Below are 15262 nucleotides of genomic sequence, written 5' to 3' on the forward strand. Positions count from 1 at the left end.
CACCCCAGTCTGTCAGTTCCATATAAACGTACTGGAGGCAATGGCAGTCTTCTTGACTCTGAAAAGATTACGCCCACCAAGGTACTCCCACATAAAGCTAGTCTTGGACAGCGCAAGTGGTAGTCCATTGCATAAACAGAGGAGGCTCCAAGTCACGTCATCTAAATCACGTCATGATAGCCATTCTTCTCCCTGGCAGACAAATTCAGTTGGCATCTTTCCTCCACCCCACATAGCTGGAGTTAAGAAACGTCATAGCAGACGCCCTATCCCGATCAGTACCCCTCAGAGGTCGGGAATGGTCTCTTAGAAGTAGAAGGTTCGTTCCAATGGATCCTTTCAAAAGAGTCCCAGGGCTACAGGTGGATCTCTTCGCATCACAAGCGAACCACAAACTACCGTGTTATGTAGCCCCCAACCTGGACCCTCTGGCTTACGCCACGGACGCCCTGGCTCTGGACTGGAACAAACTGGGAGAAGATTTACGTATTCCCTCCAGTGAATCTCCTTATGAAGGTCTTAGACAAACTCAGGACATTCAGGGGTCAAGTGGCTCTAGTAGCCCCAGACTGGCCGAAGAGCAATTGGTACCCCCTGATCCTGGAAACTGGGTCTTCGTCCCCTTCGGATCCCCAGTCCCAGCTCTCCCAGTCATACAAACGAAGACTGTGTTCGCTTCCTCAGGGATTCTCAAAACCCTAACTTTATGGATTTCATGAAGTTTGCGGCAAAAAGAGATGCGAATATTGACCCTCAGAATATTCTTTTCCTGGAATCCGATTTATAAAAGGGATTCAACTTTGAGGCAGTATGATGCTGCCGTCAAAAAGTTAGCAATCTTCCTGAGAGAGTCAGATATCAGAATCATGACAGTTAATTCTGCTATATCCTTTTTCAGATCTTTATTTGAAAAGGGTTTAGCAGCTAGCACGATTACGACAAACAAGTCAGCATTGAAAAAGATATTTCAATTTGGATTTAACATAGACTTGACAGATACCTATTTCTCGTCTATTCCTAAAGCATGTGCTAGACTTAGGCCCTCTGTCAGGCCTACGTCAGTTTCATGGTTCTTAAACGATGTTCTAAAACTGGCTTCCGAAACCGATAATGACACATGCTCGTTTATGATGCTCCTGAGAAAAACTCTGTTTTTATTAAGCCTAGCTTCAGGAGCAAGAATTTCAGAACTGTCGGCTTTATCCAGAGATCCGGATCATATTCAATTCCTTCCCACGGGGGAAGTGCTACTTTTCTCCGGAACGTAGCTCTTTTTTTAGCAAAGGGAAATGAAGATCCTTTGATGAGGTGGGAACCTTGGAAGGTACTACCCCTTCCACAAGATGTTTCCCTTTGTCCGGTTTCAACCTTACGAGCCTTTCTATCCAGAACCTCCTCTTCCTCATCGGGGCCCCTCTTTAGGAGGGCGGGAAAAAGGTGGTACTTTATCCACTAAAGGCATCAGGCAACAAATCCTGTACTTTATCAAACAAGGCCAATCCTGACTCCTTTCCAAAAGCACATGATGTCAGGGCAGTAGCCACCTCAATTAATTACTTCCAACATATGGAATTTTGCTGATTTAAAGAAGTATACCGGATGGAAATCGCCCGACAGTGTTCAAACGTCACTACCTTAAGTCCTTGGAAGCTCTGAAATTCCCAGCAGTAGCAGCGGGTAACATAGTTTCCCCTGACTCTAGCTAGATTATAGTAGAAGATTCAGTCCTCCTTTCTACCTGCCTCACCCAACAGTCGTCTATTCCTGCCTTGTTCATTAACATTTACCTTGTGTCTTAGCTGCTTTATGATTGTATAGTACCCTTTTGTCTGGTTAGGGACATCACATCTGATTACCATCTGATCATAGATGTTATCCCTTATTTGTTTTTATGCTAGGGGATACATCATAATGCAATGGTTACGGGTTTTGTATATTAAGTCATATACATTCCTAAGATATTTTATTTTATCATGATCAAATATTTATGTAAATTTATACTAATTGCTATTTCTATTTTTGATACATGTTGTTACCACAGATTTATTGTGTAGGTAATCATTGTACCTATTTGTATATATGTAAATTACCTTATATTATTAACATAATTAGAATTTAAGGGTAATTTAAGCATAATTCTGATTTGCTTTACTGTGTACTTGTATCTTTTTAGCAATTATATTCATTCTTTTATTTTGTATCTTTTATTTGAGACCTATTTTGTTTTATTATATTTTATTTACTTTGTTTACAATCTTTGTGCTGTTTCTCTGGTACGATTTCGCGCAAGCGACACGAGCTGAGCCCAGAAAAAGGATTTTGACGTAAGGAAAAATCTATTTATGGGCGATTGGCTCGTGTCGCAGCGAAATACCCCCCCTACCCATCCCTTCGCTCAAGATTGTCTGCTAACTTCAGGATGGCCACTAGAGGCGCAGCAGTCGCAAGCATGGGATGGTGTAGTAGTAGTACGAGCTGCTCCCTCTGTGGGACGGCTCCCCTCTTGGAGGGTTTTGTAGTGGGAGATTTCTATTGGCATTTGGCTCGTGGTAGTGGTCTCACTCGCCTAGTGTTCATACCGACACCCTCCTAGAGGTGGTGAGCGAGTCAGTCATACTGACCTTGTTCGTTTTATTTTATTTATTCTCTGGTATGTGTTAGTACATTTACCCTAGAAATAATAGATTAAAGGATATTCGCGCAAGCGACACGAGCTGAGCCCCAGAAATGTAGATTATCAAGAATTATGAAGCTGGCATGGGGTTGAGTGTGATCGCTAAGGAATACGGCCAAAATCCGTTGATGATAGGCACCATCCTTAGGCAGAAGGAAGCCATCAAAGCAGCTACACCTTCCAAGGGCGTGACTATTTTGTCTAGCAAGAGGAGCCATGTGCACGACAAGATGGAGAGGCAAAGAAATCGCTAGCGACACGATAACCGAGATGGCAATCTGCCACAAGGTCAGCACTATTTTCGGCGATTTGATTGCCCAGGCCGAAGACGACGGAGAAGGGACATTGACGCCAACGCCAGAATTCAAGGCTTCTCATGGGTGGTTTGAAAAATTCCGGAAACGGACTGGCATCCCTTCAGTGGTGCGGCATGGGGAGGCGGCCAGCTCGGACACGAAAGCGGCCGAAGCCTTTATTAAGACGTTCGACGAGATGACGATCAACGAAGGCTACAGTTCTCAGCAAGTCTTCAACTGTGATGAGACTAGCCTTTTTTGGAAAGAAATGCCTCGTCGGATGTACATCACGGAGGAAGAGAAGAAGCTACCCGGGCATAAGCCTATGAAAGACAGGCTTACGCTCGCACTTTGTTCGAATGCCAGTGGGGATTGCAAGGTAAAGCCCCTACTTGTCTATCATTTGGAGACTCCTCGAGCCTTCAAGGCCCACAAAGTGCTAAAGGAGAAGCTTCCAGTGATGTGGAGGGCTAATGCGAAAGCCTGGGTAACAAGACTTTTGTTCACAGAGTGGGTAAATCTGTGTTTCGGCCCGACATTCACAAAATTCTTGGAAGAGAAGCGCCTCCCTCTGAAATGTCTGCTGTTGTTGGACAATGCCCCTGCTCACCCTCCTGGCCGCGAGGAAGATATCCTAGTGGAGTATTCTTTTATCAAGGTTCTTTATCTTCCGCCTAACACCACCCCTCTCCTCCAGCCCATGGACCAGCAAGTGATATCGAACTTCAAGAAGCTGTTTACGATACATCTTTTCAAGAGATGTTTCGACATCACCGATACCACAAACCTCACCTTGTGTGATATGCATTCGACTCATCGATCAAGCTTAGCAGGAGGTTTTGAGGCGAACCTTGAATTCTTCGTGGAGGAAACTCTGGCCTGATGCCATATCCGCCCGAGACTTCAAGGGATTCGACGTGGGCGAAGCTGGTGCAGATTCAGAAACAGTTGACAATCCTAAAACTGTTTCACAACCAGATCTTGATGAGATTGTTGCACTCGGCAAGTCAATGGGGCTGGTCGTCGACGAGGACGACATCAATGACCTTCTCGAGGAGGACCAAGAGGAGCTTACGACGAATGACCTGAAGGAGTTGGAGGCCATGCAACATAATGTTGTTCCAGAAGAGTTCTCTAGCAGCGGCGAGGAGGAGCAGGAGGACGACCCTATGACAACGGCAGAAATTAAGGATGCTCTAGCTGCTTTTCATAAGGTGCAATCATTTGTAGAAAAGACACACCCCGAAAAGCCTTACACAGGTCGTATGCTTGCGCAGTTCGATGACGTTTGCCTGAGTCGTTTCAGGAACATTGTGAAAAGTAGGCTGAAGCAATCTTCCTTGGATAGTTATTTTTTAAAGAGGCCTTTAGTAGGAGTAAGCAAAATGGAAGATCCAATTGATACTACAAAAAAACAGAAAGTTGAAAGTGGTGAAGAAATTGAAATTTTGTAAAAAAACGTAAAGTATAAAAAAGTAAAAAAATGTAAAAATCAAAGAAAAAAAAATTTAATTTTAAGTTTTTTGTAAAGTTAAATGTTACGGTTTTGTGCCATTTGTTAATGTGTTTCGTAAAGTTTAGTCTTTATGTTTGCTGACATTTTTTAATGTGTTTCGTAAAGTTAAGTGTACGTACGTACGTACAAGTTTTCTGCTGTTTGTCCTCCTCTTCTGTCACCACTTTCGGAGATAGCCTTACTCGAAAGGTAAGGTTCCACATTTTACTACATACGTACGTATGTACGTACAGTATTTCTTGTATACCATGTACACTAATACACTTTATTTACAGGTACTATGTAGTGCATATTAGTAGTACGTATTAAGTTAGGTATTGAATGGTCCAAATTGTTGTACGTATTTCATTGTTTATTGGTCAATTTAGCTTTATTATAAAATTTACTGGGGTGTTTTTGTAGGTCTTGGAACGAATTAGGCAATTTACATGTAAAATGCGGTTCAAGATAAGAAAAGCTCAGGTTACGAAGGCCGCCCCGGAACGGATTAATTTCGTATGTCGAGGTATCACTGTACCTGGTATTTTAATAATTTTATCACAAACCATGCATTTAATTATGAAATTGATATGAAAATACAGTAATATGTGGTTATTTTCCATACAAATATATCGCAAATACACACATTTTCTGTGAATAATGGGTAGTATGGTCCATACAGAAATCCACGACTACGTGAGTCAGCAAATTTCGAGAACGCCAGAACAGCTTACAGTGAAACTTTACTAATATATTTCAAGTGTATTTAATTATAGCTCTTAGTGCTAAATCACTCCTTTTCACTCTGACACATTTTCTTTACCCATATTCCATAGTTTCCCTTACACATCCACCTCCAAGTAGAAGGACATGTATGGGTTAAAATAGCATAAGACTCATGTTTGATTTAAGAAGTTGGGAATGGAATATAAAATTTAGGCCAAAGACCAAGTACTGGAACCCAAGATGAGGTCATTCAGCGCTGAAAGGGAAATTGAAAGTAAAAAGGTTTGAAAGGTGAAATAGGAGCAAAATCTCACAGTTGAACCACAATGAAACACCTGTTAGGAGAGGGAGGAAAGTGAATATGAAAGGAGGCACAGTAAAAGGAATGGAAAGAGTTGCAACTAGGGACCGAAGGGATGCTGCAAAGGACCGGAAATAATAATGCATAGCCTACTGTGTATCATTTGAGGTGCACTGATGGCACTGGCCCCATACCATATAAGTAAGGAATTGTTTATACAATTGGAATCCTTTCAACATTAAACAATAAAGCTTATCCTAATAGCAAGATAGTGTTATCTATCCCTTCATTACTATATGGTAAAATGTAGTAATTAAAGGGCAATTTGCGTTAATATGATACTCGGGAGAAATCAAGGTACCTAGTACATAGAATGTTAGCTAATAAGCTTTAAGTAGCTAATATTAAAAAACATTATACCTACCCTAGGTATACTAACTTACACGAACCTGACCTAACCTAAGTTATTAATTGTATCCAGTCAGTAGTATTATATTAACCTATTCTATATATAGATCACATTTTCTTGAAATTTACTCACTCACCGATGACTGTTTAGAAGATCACGTTTAATAGAGATTCGTAGTGAAATGACAGTTCAAAGTAAACAAATAATGGCAGTAGCAGAAGAAAAAGTGAACTACAGATGGTAGAATTAAAAATACATAATTCATGCAGTAAATACTGTTTTAAGCGCGTATTTCTATCTGCATCGTTGTCCTTATTATTTCAAAATATATTGTTATCGACAAAAGTTGTTTCATTGTTGTATTGCAGTAAAATGCACTTATAAAGTTTAGGATTAAACGTGAATAATGTTTTATGTACGCATATTTTTCTGTATTTGTGCTTTTAGTATTTTAAATTATAATCGTCCTATCAATAAAAACCATTAAATTGTAGAACTGAAGCAAAATATGCTTACAAAGTATATATACAATGAAGAAGGACGTAATACTAATGAGCTCTATTTAGAAATAGTGGAATTTAACTCTGTTTACTATATTTTTATCACTCTCTTACTATCGATTAGAGATTGTACAAATATAATGGCCCTTCTTTATCTACGATTGTTCATTAACTTCATCTCAACTGATTTTACCAAATTAATATATTAAACGTCACAAAGTAAGTAAAGCCGAATCGGCTTTACTATAACAAACGGCATTTTTGTGGTAAATAGAGTTACTAGAAGCTAAAGCACCTCAATTTTGCAATATTCATGGCAAATGCTTGATAAGAAAGAACTATAAAACTAAACTTCATCCAGCATATAGTACTATTCGATTATGGCGAAGGAGTTTCATTACATAAAGTTTAGCGATTTTTGCAGACTGTTTGTTAAGGTAATTCAAAGTAATATTATCATGTTATAAACTTGGGTCAGCATCCAACAATGAATGTATAATTAAGCATTATATAAGTACCTATATGTGGGATGAGTGAGATTAATTGCTCGACCTAAGATGACAAAACTACATCAAGAGAGAGAGAGGATGAGAGAGGAGAGGAGAAGAGAAGGGAGATGAGAGAGAGAAGAAGAGAAGAGGAGAGAGAGAGAGCGAGAGGAGTGAGAAGAGAGAGAGAGAGAGAGAGAGAGAGAGAGAGAGAGAGAATATCATGTAGTTGGTATCAATACCTAATTTTTATTAACCTAAAAAAACTGGGTATTTACTGATCCTGTCACCAGGCAATTAGTAGCATCAGTGGCATCAAGGGTATGGCAACAATGCCTTACTTCTGCATCCCAAGAATTAATTTGTTTGTTCTTCCGCGCAGTGGTATAGATATACATTATAATCTCATCGTTCTCATAAATGCTTTCAATTATCATCATCGCAGAGTTGTCATATTATAACAAATGAATTAATCTGGAACAGTTTTCTCTCACTGTGTATCGTAGGCTCCATTAATCCTGGCATTGGAAACATTGAATTTACTTTTACATTATCATGCTAACAATGGGCGTGGGATGTAAATGAACTGCAGTTGCTATCCCAAATATCCTGTCCTGGAGAAAAAAAGATGTAACGGATGTCTACGTCGCAATTGTACCCAGCTGACAAACAAACAAACAAAAATGACTGAAGTTGCGGCTACAAGGTTAGCCACGCCTCCCCTAGCGAGAAGCTGATTGGTCCTTAAGAAGACGCTCTCATGCCACTGTCTTCTGATACCGAGTAAAAATGCATTGACGAGTGTGTGGCTTAGAAACAACTCTCTCTCTCTCTCTCTCTCTCTCTCTCTCTCTCTCTCTCTCTCTCTCTCTCTCTCTCTCTCTCTCTCTCTCAATTATGGAATATGAAAAGCATATTACACATAATGAATTACACATATACGAATAATGGAAAGATAATAAAACTGCAATATATATATTTTAAGGAATATGCTTTTCAGTTAAAGTTGTATGAAGACTGATATACGTGTCAAAAAGATTTAGAAAAGGTACCCTGAAGGAAATTCGGAAAATTTCTAAATGCATTAGCTGCCGTGGTTGTCCCTGTGGATATATATATATATAATATATAAATATATATATATATATATATATATATATTAATATACATACATACTTGATAATCATAATGCATATAAGTCTATCTCGTTTAGAAATTTGTATATAAGCAATTCCAAAACCGTGTAGGTATGGTATATCATTTCCCTCTCCGCCGATATTATGCTAACGACAAAGTATAGGTAGAATGTTAATATTCTATACCGTAATCCTGCATGAATACATTATTATTAATTATGAATATAATTATTACTTTACTAAAAGTTCTTATCCTGGCTACAACCAAATTGTGGAATAGTTTGCGTAGGGGCAAAAAAAATCTTATAGTAGTTGACGTCACGTGAAAAGGCTTTATAAGGGTCCCGCTTGATTCAGGATGTGGCAACAATGACGTCACAATCAGCTGGATGTGAGTTCCCCCCGCCCCCGCCCCACCAGCCGAAGGACCACAGTGTTTTGGGAAGGAACCAGTTCTCTTTTACTGCGGTGTATTGTGTCCGGACATAGCTTCGAATTTCGGCTCCGCGATGTCGACACCCTCACAGAAACGCCAGGTAATGTGGATAGCGTCTCCGTTTGTGCGTGACACGAATGGAATGAGATTTAATAACGTCGGGTTGTCATTCGTCTGTCAAAATAGGTGCCATGTGTACCAGTCCTGAAGGAGAGCAGACGACGCGTTTTGAATGATCCGTCACAAAATCTCTTTTAAACTCCCTTTATAATTTAATGTCTCCCTCGCTTTGTGTGATTATAAAGTTATCTATTATATTTAATTGACATTTGCTATTATTCTAACGAAATAAAGGCTGAATTATCTATTAAAAGCCGACGCGTTTTAAATGATCCGTCATAAAATCGCGGTAAACTCATTCTTTAATCTAATTTCTGCATGTCTTTCTTAAACTTATAGTTGACCCTTTTGTGTGAGATTGATTTTTGTTATTAATCTTATGAAACGAAGACTAAATTCATCTATTAAAAGCCTTTTAAAGCGAGTTTAACCTTTGGCCACCGTAGGATAGGTGAGAACGTTTGTCAAGGACACTTATAGGTCACCCAATGACATGACCTTAAAGGTTGAATGTTATTTGATGTTGAATGTTATCAGAAATGGGTCAGAAGATTTACTTTTATGCTCCTTTTCTATTGGTGGTAACTGGAATTTATTTCTTATTTTCCTGGGGCCTACTATTTTATATAGCCTAGGAGGAGCTAGGCTAGCCAGTTTCTGCAAATAGCCTGGGGCTTATTACTAATTGGTCTTTGCCTATCCTATGTCCTCACTCTCCTGTCGTAAAATGTTACATTAAACTATTAACACATTTTGGACGTTATAAAGTAACTTCACCATTTTAGTAAGTATAGGCTATTAGTTTGAAAATATTACAGATAAACTTTCTTTAATCTGAATGAAAACTATCAGTGGGGTTAAGGTGCTTGTACTAAACTAGGTATTTCACTCATTTTGCAATTTCCCCCATCAAAAACCCAAGTTTCCCCACTGTGGTCACCTGATTTTAGGATGTAAGGGTGGGGACCACAGTCACCAAGAGTACTCATTTGATAATGAAAAAATGTCAGAAACATTCGAAGCATGAATTAAAACAGGAAAATTATCTTTTCAATTTCCAAAATCAACAATGGTATACGACGATGTACAATAAAATAATACTCTGTTCTGCTTGAGATTATGCGGAAGCAGTTGACTGATTATATAGTATATGTAGTGATATATTTATCTTTATTTAGAAATTGTAAATTCAGGAACTCTCCAGGGCAGATTAGAATTTGATACACTTAGTTCGTCAGGTAGGTTAGCCTACTCAAATTTTGTTGTTGAAATGTTTGTTGAGTTAGGAACCTTGTAGGCTAGGGTGGATATAGTCATGTTGAAGTAGCTTAACTTCTTGCTGAGATGAAAGTTGGTTTCCTAATGGGGATGGTCAAATGTGACTTATTTTTACTTTTTTTCTTTTTTTTTCCCTAGAGGGACGTAAGTTCTTGTAAATTAGCAAGTCAGTCATAACTTAACTTATTCTATGGTGTATTGTCCCACGTAACCTGCCCTACATTTCAATAACCTTGTGTATGGTTCCTCCCCCCACTGCCTCCTGACTTTTCACCTTGCCAATATTGCACAGGTATCTCAAGTTTGCGCATCTCGGATATTTTGTACTTTTCTGCTCCAACTAATTTATCATCTCTTGGTTTACATGATTTGATTGTTTTGTCATTCTGTTACCATATAAAATCAGTAAGTAATTAGAATATAAGAATTTAGAATAGTTTATTTGCAAGCATTCTGCTTGCCATGTGTGTAGCCAAGTAGTATCTGTAAGGCATTCTATGGATATAGTGAGATTTCAAGATTGGGGAATTATTTCAAGTCTCTTTGATAACATCTTTGGGAATTTTTTCATTCAGATATTTTGCCTTAACCATACACAACATATATATCAGTTGGATATTTTCGTTTGAAATACATATAACTGAAAACAACCAATATACCTTAAGATGTATACTGGTGGACTAACCATTGTTATTGATATTGATGAATTCAAATTTTGAGATGTTGAAATGTAACATTTGTTCCTTGTGTGTGTGTGTGTGTTTTTGGCATTATGGCACCTATAACCCTGGACTATAGAGTAGCCTGTCAATCTTAATGTAAGCCAAACCACGATACCATGCCCTACTTTACGGTTTCTCATTGGACGAGTGGTTTACATGCTCGCCTACTGTTTTGGTAGTCTCGCGTTTGATTCCACGCTCTGCCCACGTGGAATCAGGAGAATTTGTTTCTGATGATTGGAAATTAATTTTTTTATATAAATGTGGTTCAGATCCGACAGTAAGCTGTAAGCCCCATTGCTAGGTAACCAACTGGTTCCTAGTCACGTAAAAATATCTAATCCTTCGGGCCAGTCCTAGGAGAGCTGTTAATCAACTCAGTGGTCTGGTTAAACTAAGATAAATTTAACATACCTTACTTGTCTAAGGTCTCAGGTGGAATCAAATATTTTGTGTAATTGTTTTATAATTGTTACCCATTCTCTTTAGAGCCAGTTTTTGCACACTGGATGTGGTTGCTGCTTAATGGTTGGTTAAGTTCATAGTACTGTATATGATTATTAAATGTCCATCAGTTTGCTACGTCTCGTCTTATCAGAAATCTTCACTCGACAGCTACATTATCACTAGTATTTTTTTTTGTTTGTTTGCCAAACTAATGTTTTATAAGGGAAGGATTTTACAAATATAGGATAATTGTAAAATATGAGTTAGTTTTGATAGAAATTATATGAAATTACTGTTGGCTTTTCGATATATGGAATGTTCCAGTGTAGGCTGTATGAGGTCTTTATTGTTTATCATATAATGCTGCTTGAATCTTTCTCCATCGTACACACCGTCTTGTATTTGAGGGGACTACATAATTAGTTAGTATCTTGATTGCAGTTCATTATTCACTGAAGAAAGTGTAATATAAAGTTAAAGTATCATTAAGTACTAGAATATTCTATTTTTAGTGATTTAGTACAATATGAGTGAGATTTGCTAGCGAAGAGCTTATTTATTTGAGGTTAGCAGTAAGTTTAAAGCATTGCTTTTTGAAATTCATGTTCATCTGGAATGTACAACCAAGACCATACAGCAGGTTTCTTACTGAACGTATCTGACTTTTTAGAATTCACATAGGCAAACAGTGCAAAATCTATATTCTTTGATCTTACCTATAGTATTCTCTTCTCTGAGTGGTGGAAATTAAAGCAGTGTGAGTATGTAGTGCAAATTCTAGCATAGTATCTTTTAAGAAATTCTTAAATTTAATTGCATATGTTAATTCTTAGAATTGTTAACATTATAATTTCTGCATATTATTTATTTGTTACTTGGGACCCTTCCTTTTCATATCATCATCTTACCTCTGGTAAATTATTGTCTTTTTATTCTTTTTAAGTCTACATAAATTCTATGGGATAATCTTTGTTTCATATTACGGATTTACAACCTGTAGGCTCACGAGGATATATTCATCTTGGCCCCATAATTTCTATTCAGTTAGTAGCTCAAGTAGCATTAGTCATGTACTAATTGGATCATAAGGTTTAGGGTTTGGGATATCGAGTAATATTTAGTGTCTGATGAAAGAGTTCTCAATCCTAGACTGAAGATTTATGAGGAAAAACTGCAGTTAAGGAAAAATTGCACAAGAGCAATAAAGAATTTTAATCATTTTACACTGCTGCCACAGTTGACACACTAGACACAGACTGATAATTTTATTTTGAAGATACATAAATGTACAGAGGCAATATTATGAAGACTTTCTTAGTATGTACATGCACAAGATAGTATGTAGTATATAGTGATTATACTTGAGCTGGTTCAAGACTCATTGTATGTATGCACAGTAATCAGAAATTAAATTTTCAAGATAATCAGGCAATATAATGATGATAACAGATACAGCACAGTTGCACAATAGCATTGGTTTAAGAAGGTATTTAGGGATGAAAATTGACAATGCATATTTAGACTAAATGGTGTGAAGCCATTGATGATGTGTTACACACCACAAACATCAGACAAAGATGCTTAACAATCATAAATCTTCCTCATTACTTATACTTTAATTGACATCCACCACTTACTTTTGTCTCAGTGATATACATTACTGCTGAATTGCACACAGTCATTTTACTTTCAGCCATGCTAGTATAAGGATGGTTTTCTTTGTACACAGATTTGGCTGATAGCAGACAGGGTCCAGTATCAACTGATATGCTTAATGCTCGGTCATATAATGTTGGAGTCTGCTGTAAATTGGCTTTGGGAACAAGGAATGTCAGCATTAGGTAAAGCAAAGCATGAGCTCCTTACTTAAATTTACTGTGTACAGTTGCACAAATAAACAATCAGCATAATAATGGCCATTTTCCACTCATAAACACTCACAGTTACCCAAATCCTAGGCATTCACTATGAATTCTTATCAATACACTATCCTCTCATCTACTGTAAAGCAATCTCTGAAAATTTATTAGGCCTAAAGCACATTTTTATGTAAGTAACTTAGCAAGTAATTACATAGCTAAGAATTTCTAGTATACATACTGGCAACTAAAATTGAAAATCGCAGTAGCAGTTCTTTTGTTTTTGGTGTAGGCAGATATTCCTGCCCACTACCAGGGTAGAAGGTAAGCAACATAGCAAATGAGCTCAATTTATTCCTGCCACCTTCCGATGAAGGTTGCAAGCAGTAGCTCTTAAGAAATTTGGGTTTTGTTTGTTTACCGGTTTTTACAGGACTACATATTGGTGAAGTACCATATGATTCTTTTCCTAGCCTTTGGTTTTTTGTTTAGTCAAGCATTAGTCAAGAGAATTTTTTTAAGGTTTTTACTTTAGTTTTTCACTGACAATGTCTGAATCAGGAGTGACAAATACCCGTTACTGTAGCAAGGGTTGGAGGACACGGTTGACGTCTGCTAAATAAGATTCACATCCGGTATGTACAAAGTGTAGGGGCCAAAGTTGCTCTCCAGAATTAAGATGTTCTGAATGTACAAGCAGGGATGAGAAGCAATGGAAGGTTTTGTCTTCTCATATTTCCAAATTGGAGGTAAGATAGGTTATTTAAGGCGACTGCTAGATACAAAAGATCTTAAGCGAGCCAGGACTCTTTGAAATCCTCATCGTATGTACCTTTTATTTCTGTATTGTCTCCTAAACTCGGTCTCTTGTCTGTACCACCTAATCCTTTACCCAACTCCCATGTTTCCGAACCCAGTGCCATTCCCAGGCAGAGAAAGACAGCCATTGGAGAGGCGTCTTGGATAGTGTACATCGACTTTCTTCCACTTTGGATGCTTCCAGTCCCGAGACAAAGTGCTTATGGCGCAGCAGTGATAAGTCTAGGCCAATGAAGAGGTCTGTGGAGAAAGTTTCTTGCACACCTCAGGGGCCCACAAAGAAGGCGAAAGACTCTAAGCTTTCCTGCAGTTTCTGGGATACCCCAGAGACTTTTTCCTCTGAAGGTTTCCGCATCAGCGTAAGCGCTCTGGTTCGGTTTTGCAGATTAGCCCTTGCATTTATTTCCAAGCAAGGAGGAACCCACTCCTTCTCTCTTCGTGAGGCTGAAAGAGATCTTCTTCTTTGGGCCAACAAGAACCATACAAAGTTGGTGACAAAGTTTGTTTAGACCAACTCAGCTGCTTCAATCAAGTCATTCCAATGGAATGGACCCTGAATCCAGCAGTCTGCCCAGACCTCTGGAACTTGTGGGGAAGGGCAATGATAGACCTGTTCGCAACTGCCGAAAATCATCGGCTTCCTCTTTATTGTTCCCCGGTTCTGGATGCAGGGTCGTGGGCTGTGGACGTCATGCTCCTGGACAGGTCAGACAAGGAGTTGTAAGCATTTCCTCCTTTGGGAATGATCAGAGAGGTTTTCAAGAAGTTACAGATTCACAGAAAAGTCCCAATGATCTTCATTGCCCCATTCTGGCCCAAGAGAATGGTTTCCGGACTTAATCTTTCTGTTAGCAGATTTTCCCAGGTTACTCCCACAAAGACAAAAGCTGTTCATACAACCACACATTGAGGTTCCATCAAAGGTTATCCACACTGGCTCTGACAGGGTTCAAACTGTCATCAGACTCCTCAGAGCTAAAGGCTTTTCAAGGTCAGATGCAGAAGTGATCTCAAAATGTAGATGTCAATCATCCTCTGACATCTACCAAAACAAATGGTCCATTTTCAGGTCTTGGTGTAGAAGAAACCAAGTCTCTTCTTCTCAAGCGACTGTAACGGAGAGCACTGATTTTTTTATGTACCAAAGGAAGTTGAAAGGATTATCTTCTTCCACCATTAAAGGGTACATGGCCATGTTAGGCTCAGTATTCAGACATTGGGCTCTAGATTTGCCTTCTAATCAAGACTTACAGGATTGATTAAATCTTTTGATACATGCAAACATAAGGAATCTCAACAAATTTCCTGGAATTTGGACATAGTCTTAAAATTGTTGTCTGGCCCACCATTTGAACCCCTGGCTTCTTGTTCTCTTAGGAATCTAACAAGGAAGACCTTTTTTCTAATAGCTTTGGCCTCAGCCAGAAGGGTAAGCAAAAGGCATGCCCAGTTTTATATACTGTGGCATTTCTTGCTAAAAACGAGAATCCTGCTAAACCCTGGTCGCTGTCTTTTACAATGAAGAACTTGTCTGACATGGTGGGTCTGGATGAAGA

The 15262-nt window shown here is 38.6% G+C and overlaps 2 protein-coding genes across 3 annotated transcripts in view; one reads left to right on the forward strand and one right to left on the reverse strand.

The window, feature by feature from the left end:
• Window positions 1-15262, reverse strand: part of LOC135225190 (sorting nexin-20-like) — a 62809-nt gene that overhangs the window by 40414 nt on the left and 7133 nt on the right. The window contains exon 1 of one of the 2 annotated variants that reach the window (XM_064264483.1): window positions 6038-6157. The exons of the other annotated variant lie outside the window; for it this stretch is intronic. The gene's annotated coding sequence lies outside the window, so the exon portion shown is untranslated. Of the gene's footprint in view, window positions 1-6037; window positions 6158-15262 lie in introns of those variants that run through there. 2 annotated transcript variants of the gene reach the window in all.
• The window catches only part of LOC135225189 (UTP--glucose-1-phosphate uridylyltransferase-like), a 152981-nt gene continuing 146151 nt past the window's right edge, over window positions 8433-15262 (forward strand). Inside the window, exon 1 of the mRNA XM_064264477.1 lies at window positions 8433-8561. Coding sequence (XP_064120547.1) covers window positions 8535-8561 — 27 coding nt within the window. The 5' untranslated portion in view covers window positions 8433-8534. The remainder of the gene's footprint in view (window positions 8562-15262) is intronic.

The sequence above is a fragment of the Macrobrachium nipponense genome, chromosome 13 (genome assembly GCF_015104395.2).
Source record: "Macrobrachium nipponense isolate FS-2020 chromosome 13, ASM1510439v2, whole genome shotgun sequence".
Taxonomy (NCBI): domain Eukaryota; kingdom Metazoa; phylum Arthropoda; class Malacostraca; order Decapoda; family Palaemonidae; genus Macrobrachium; species Macrobrachium nipponense.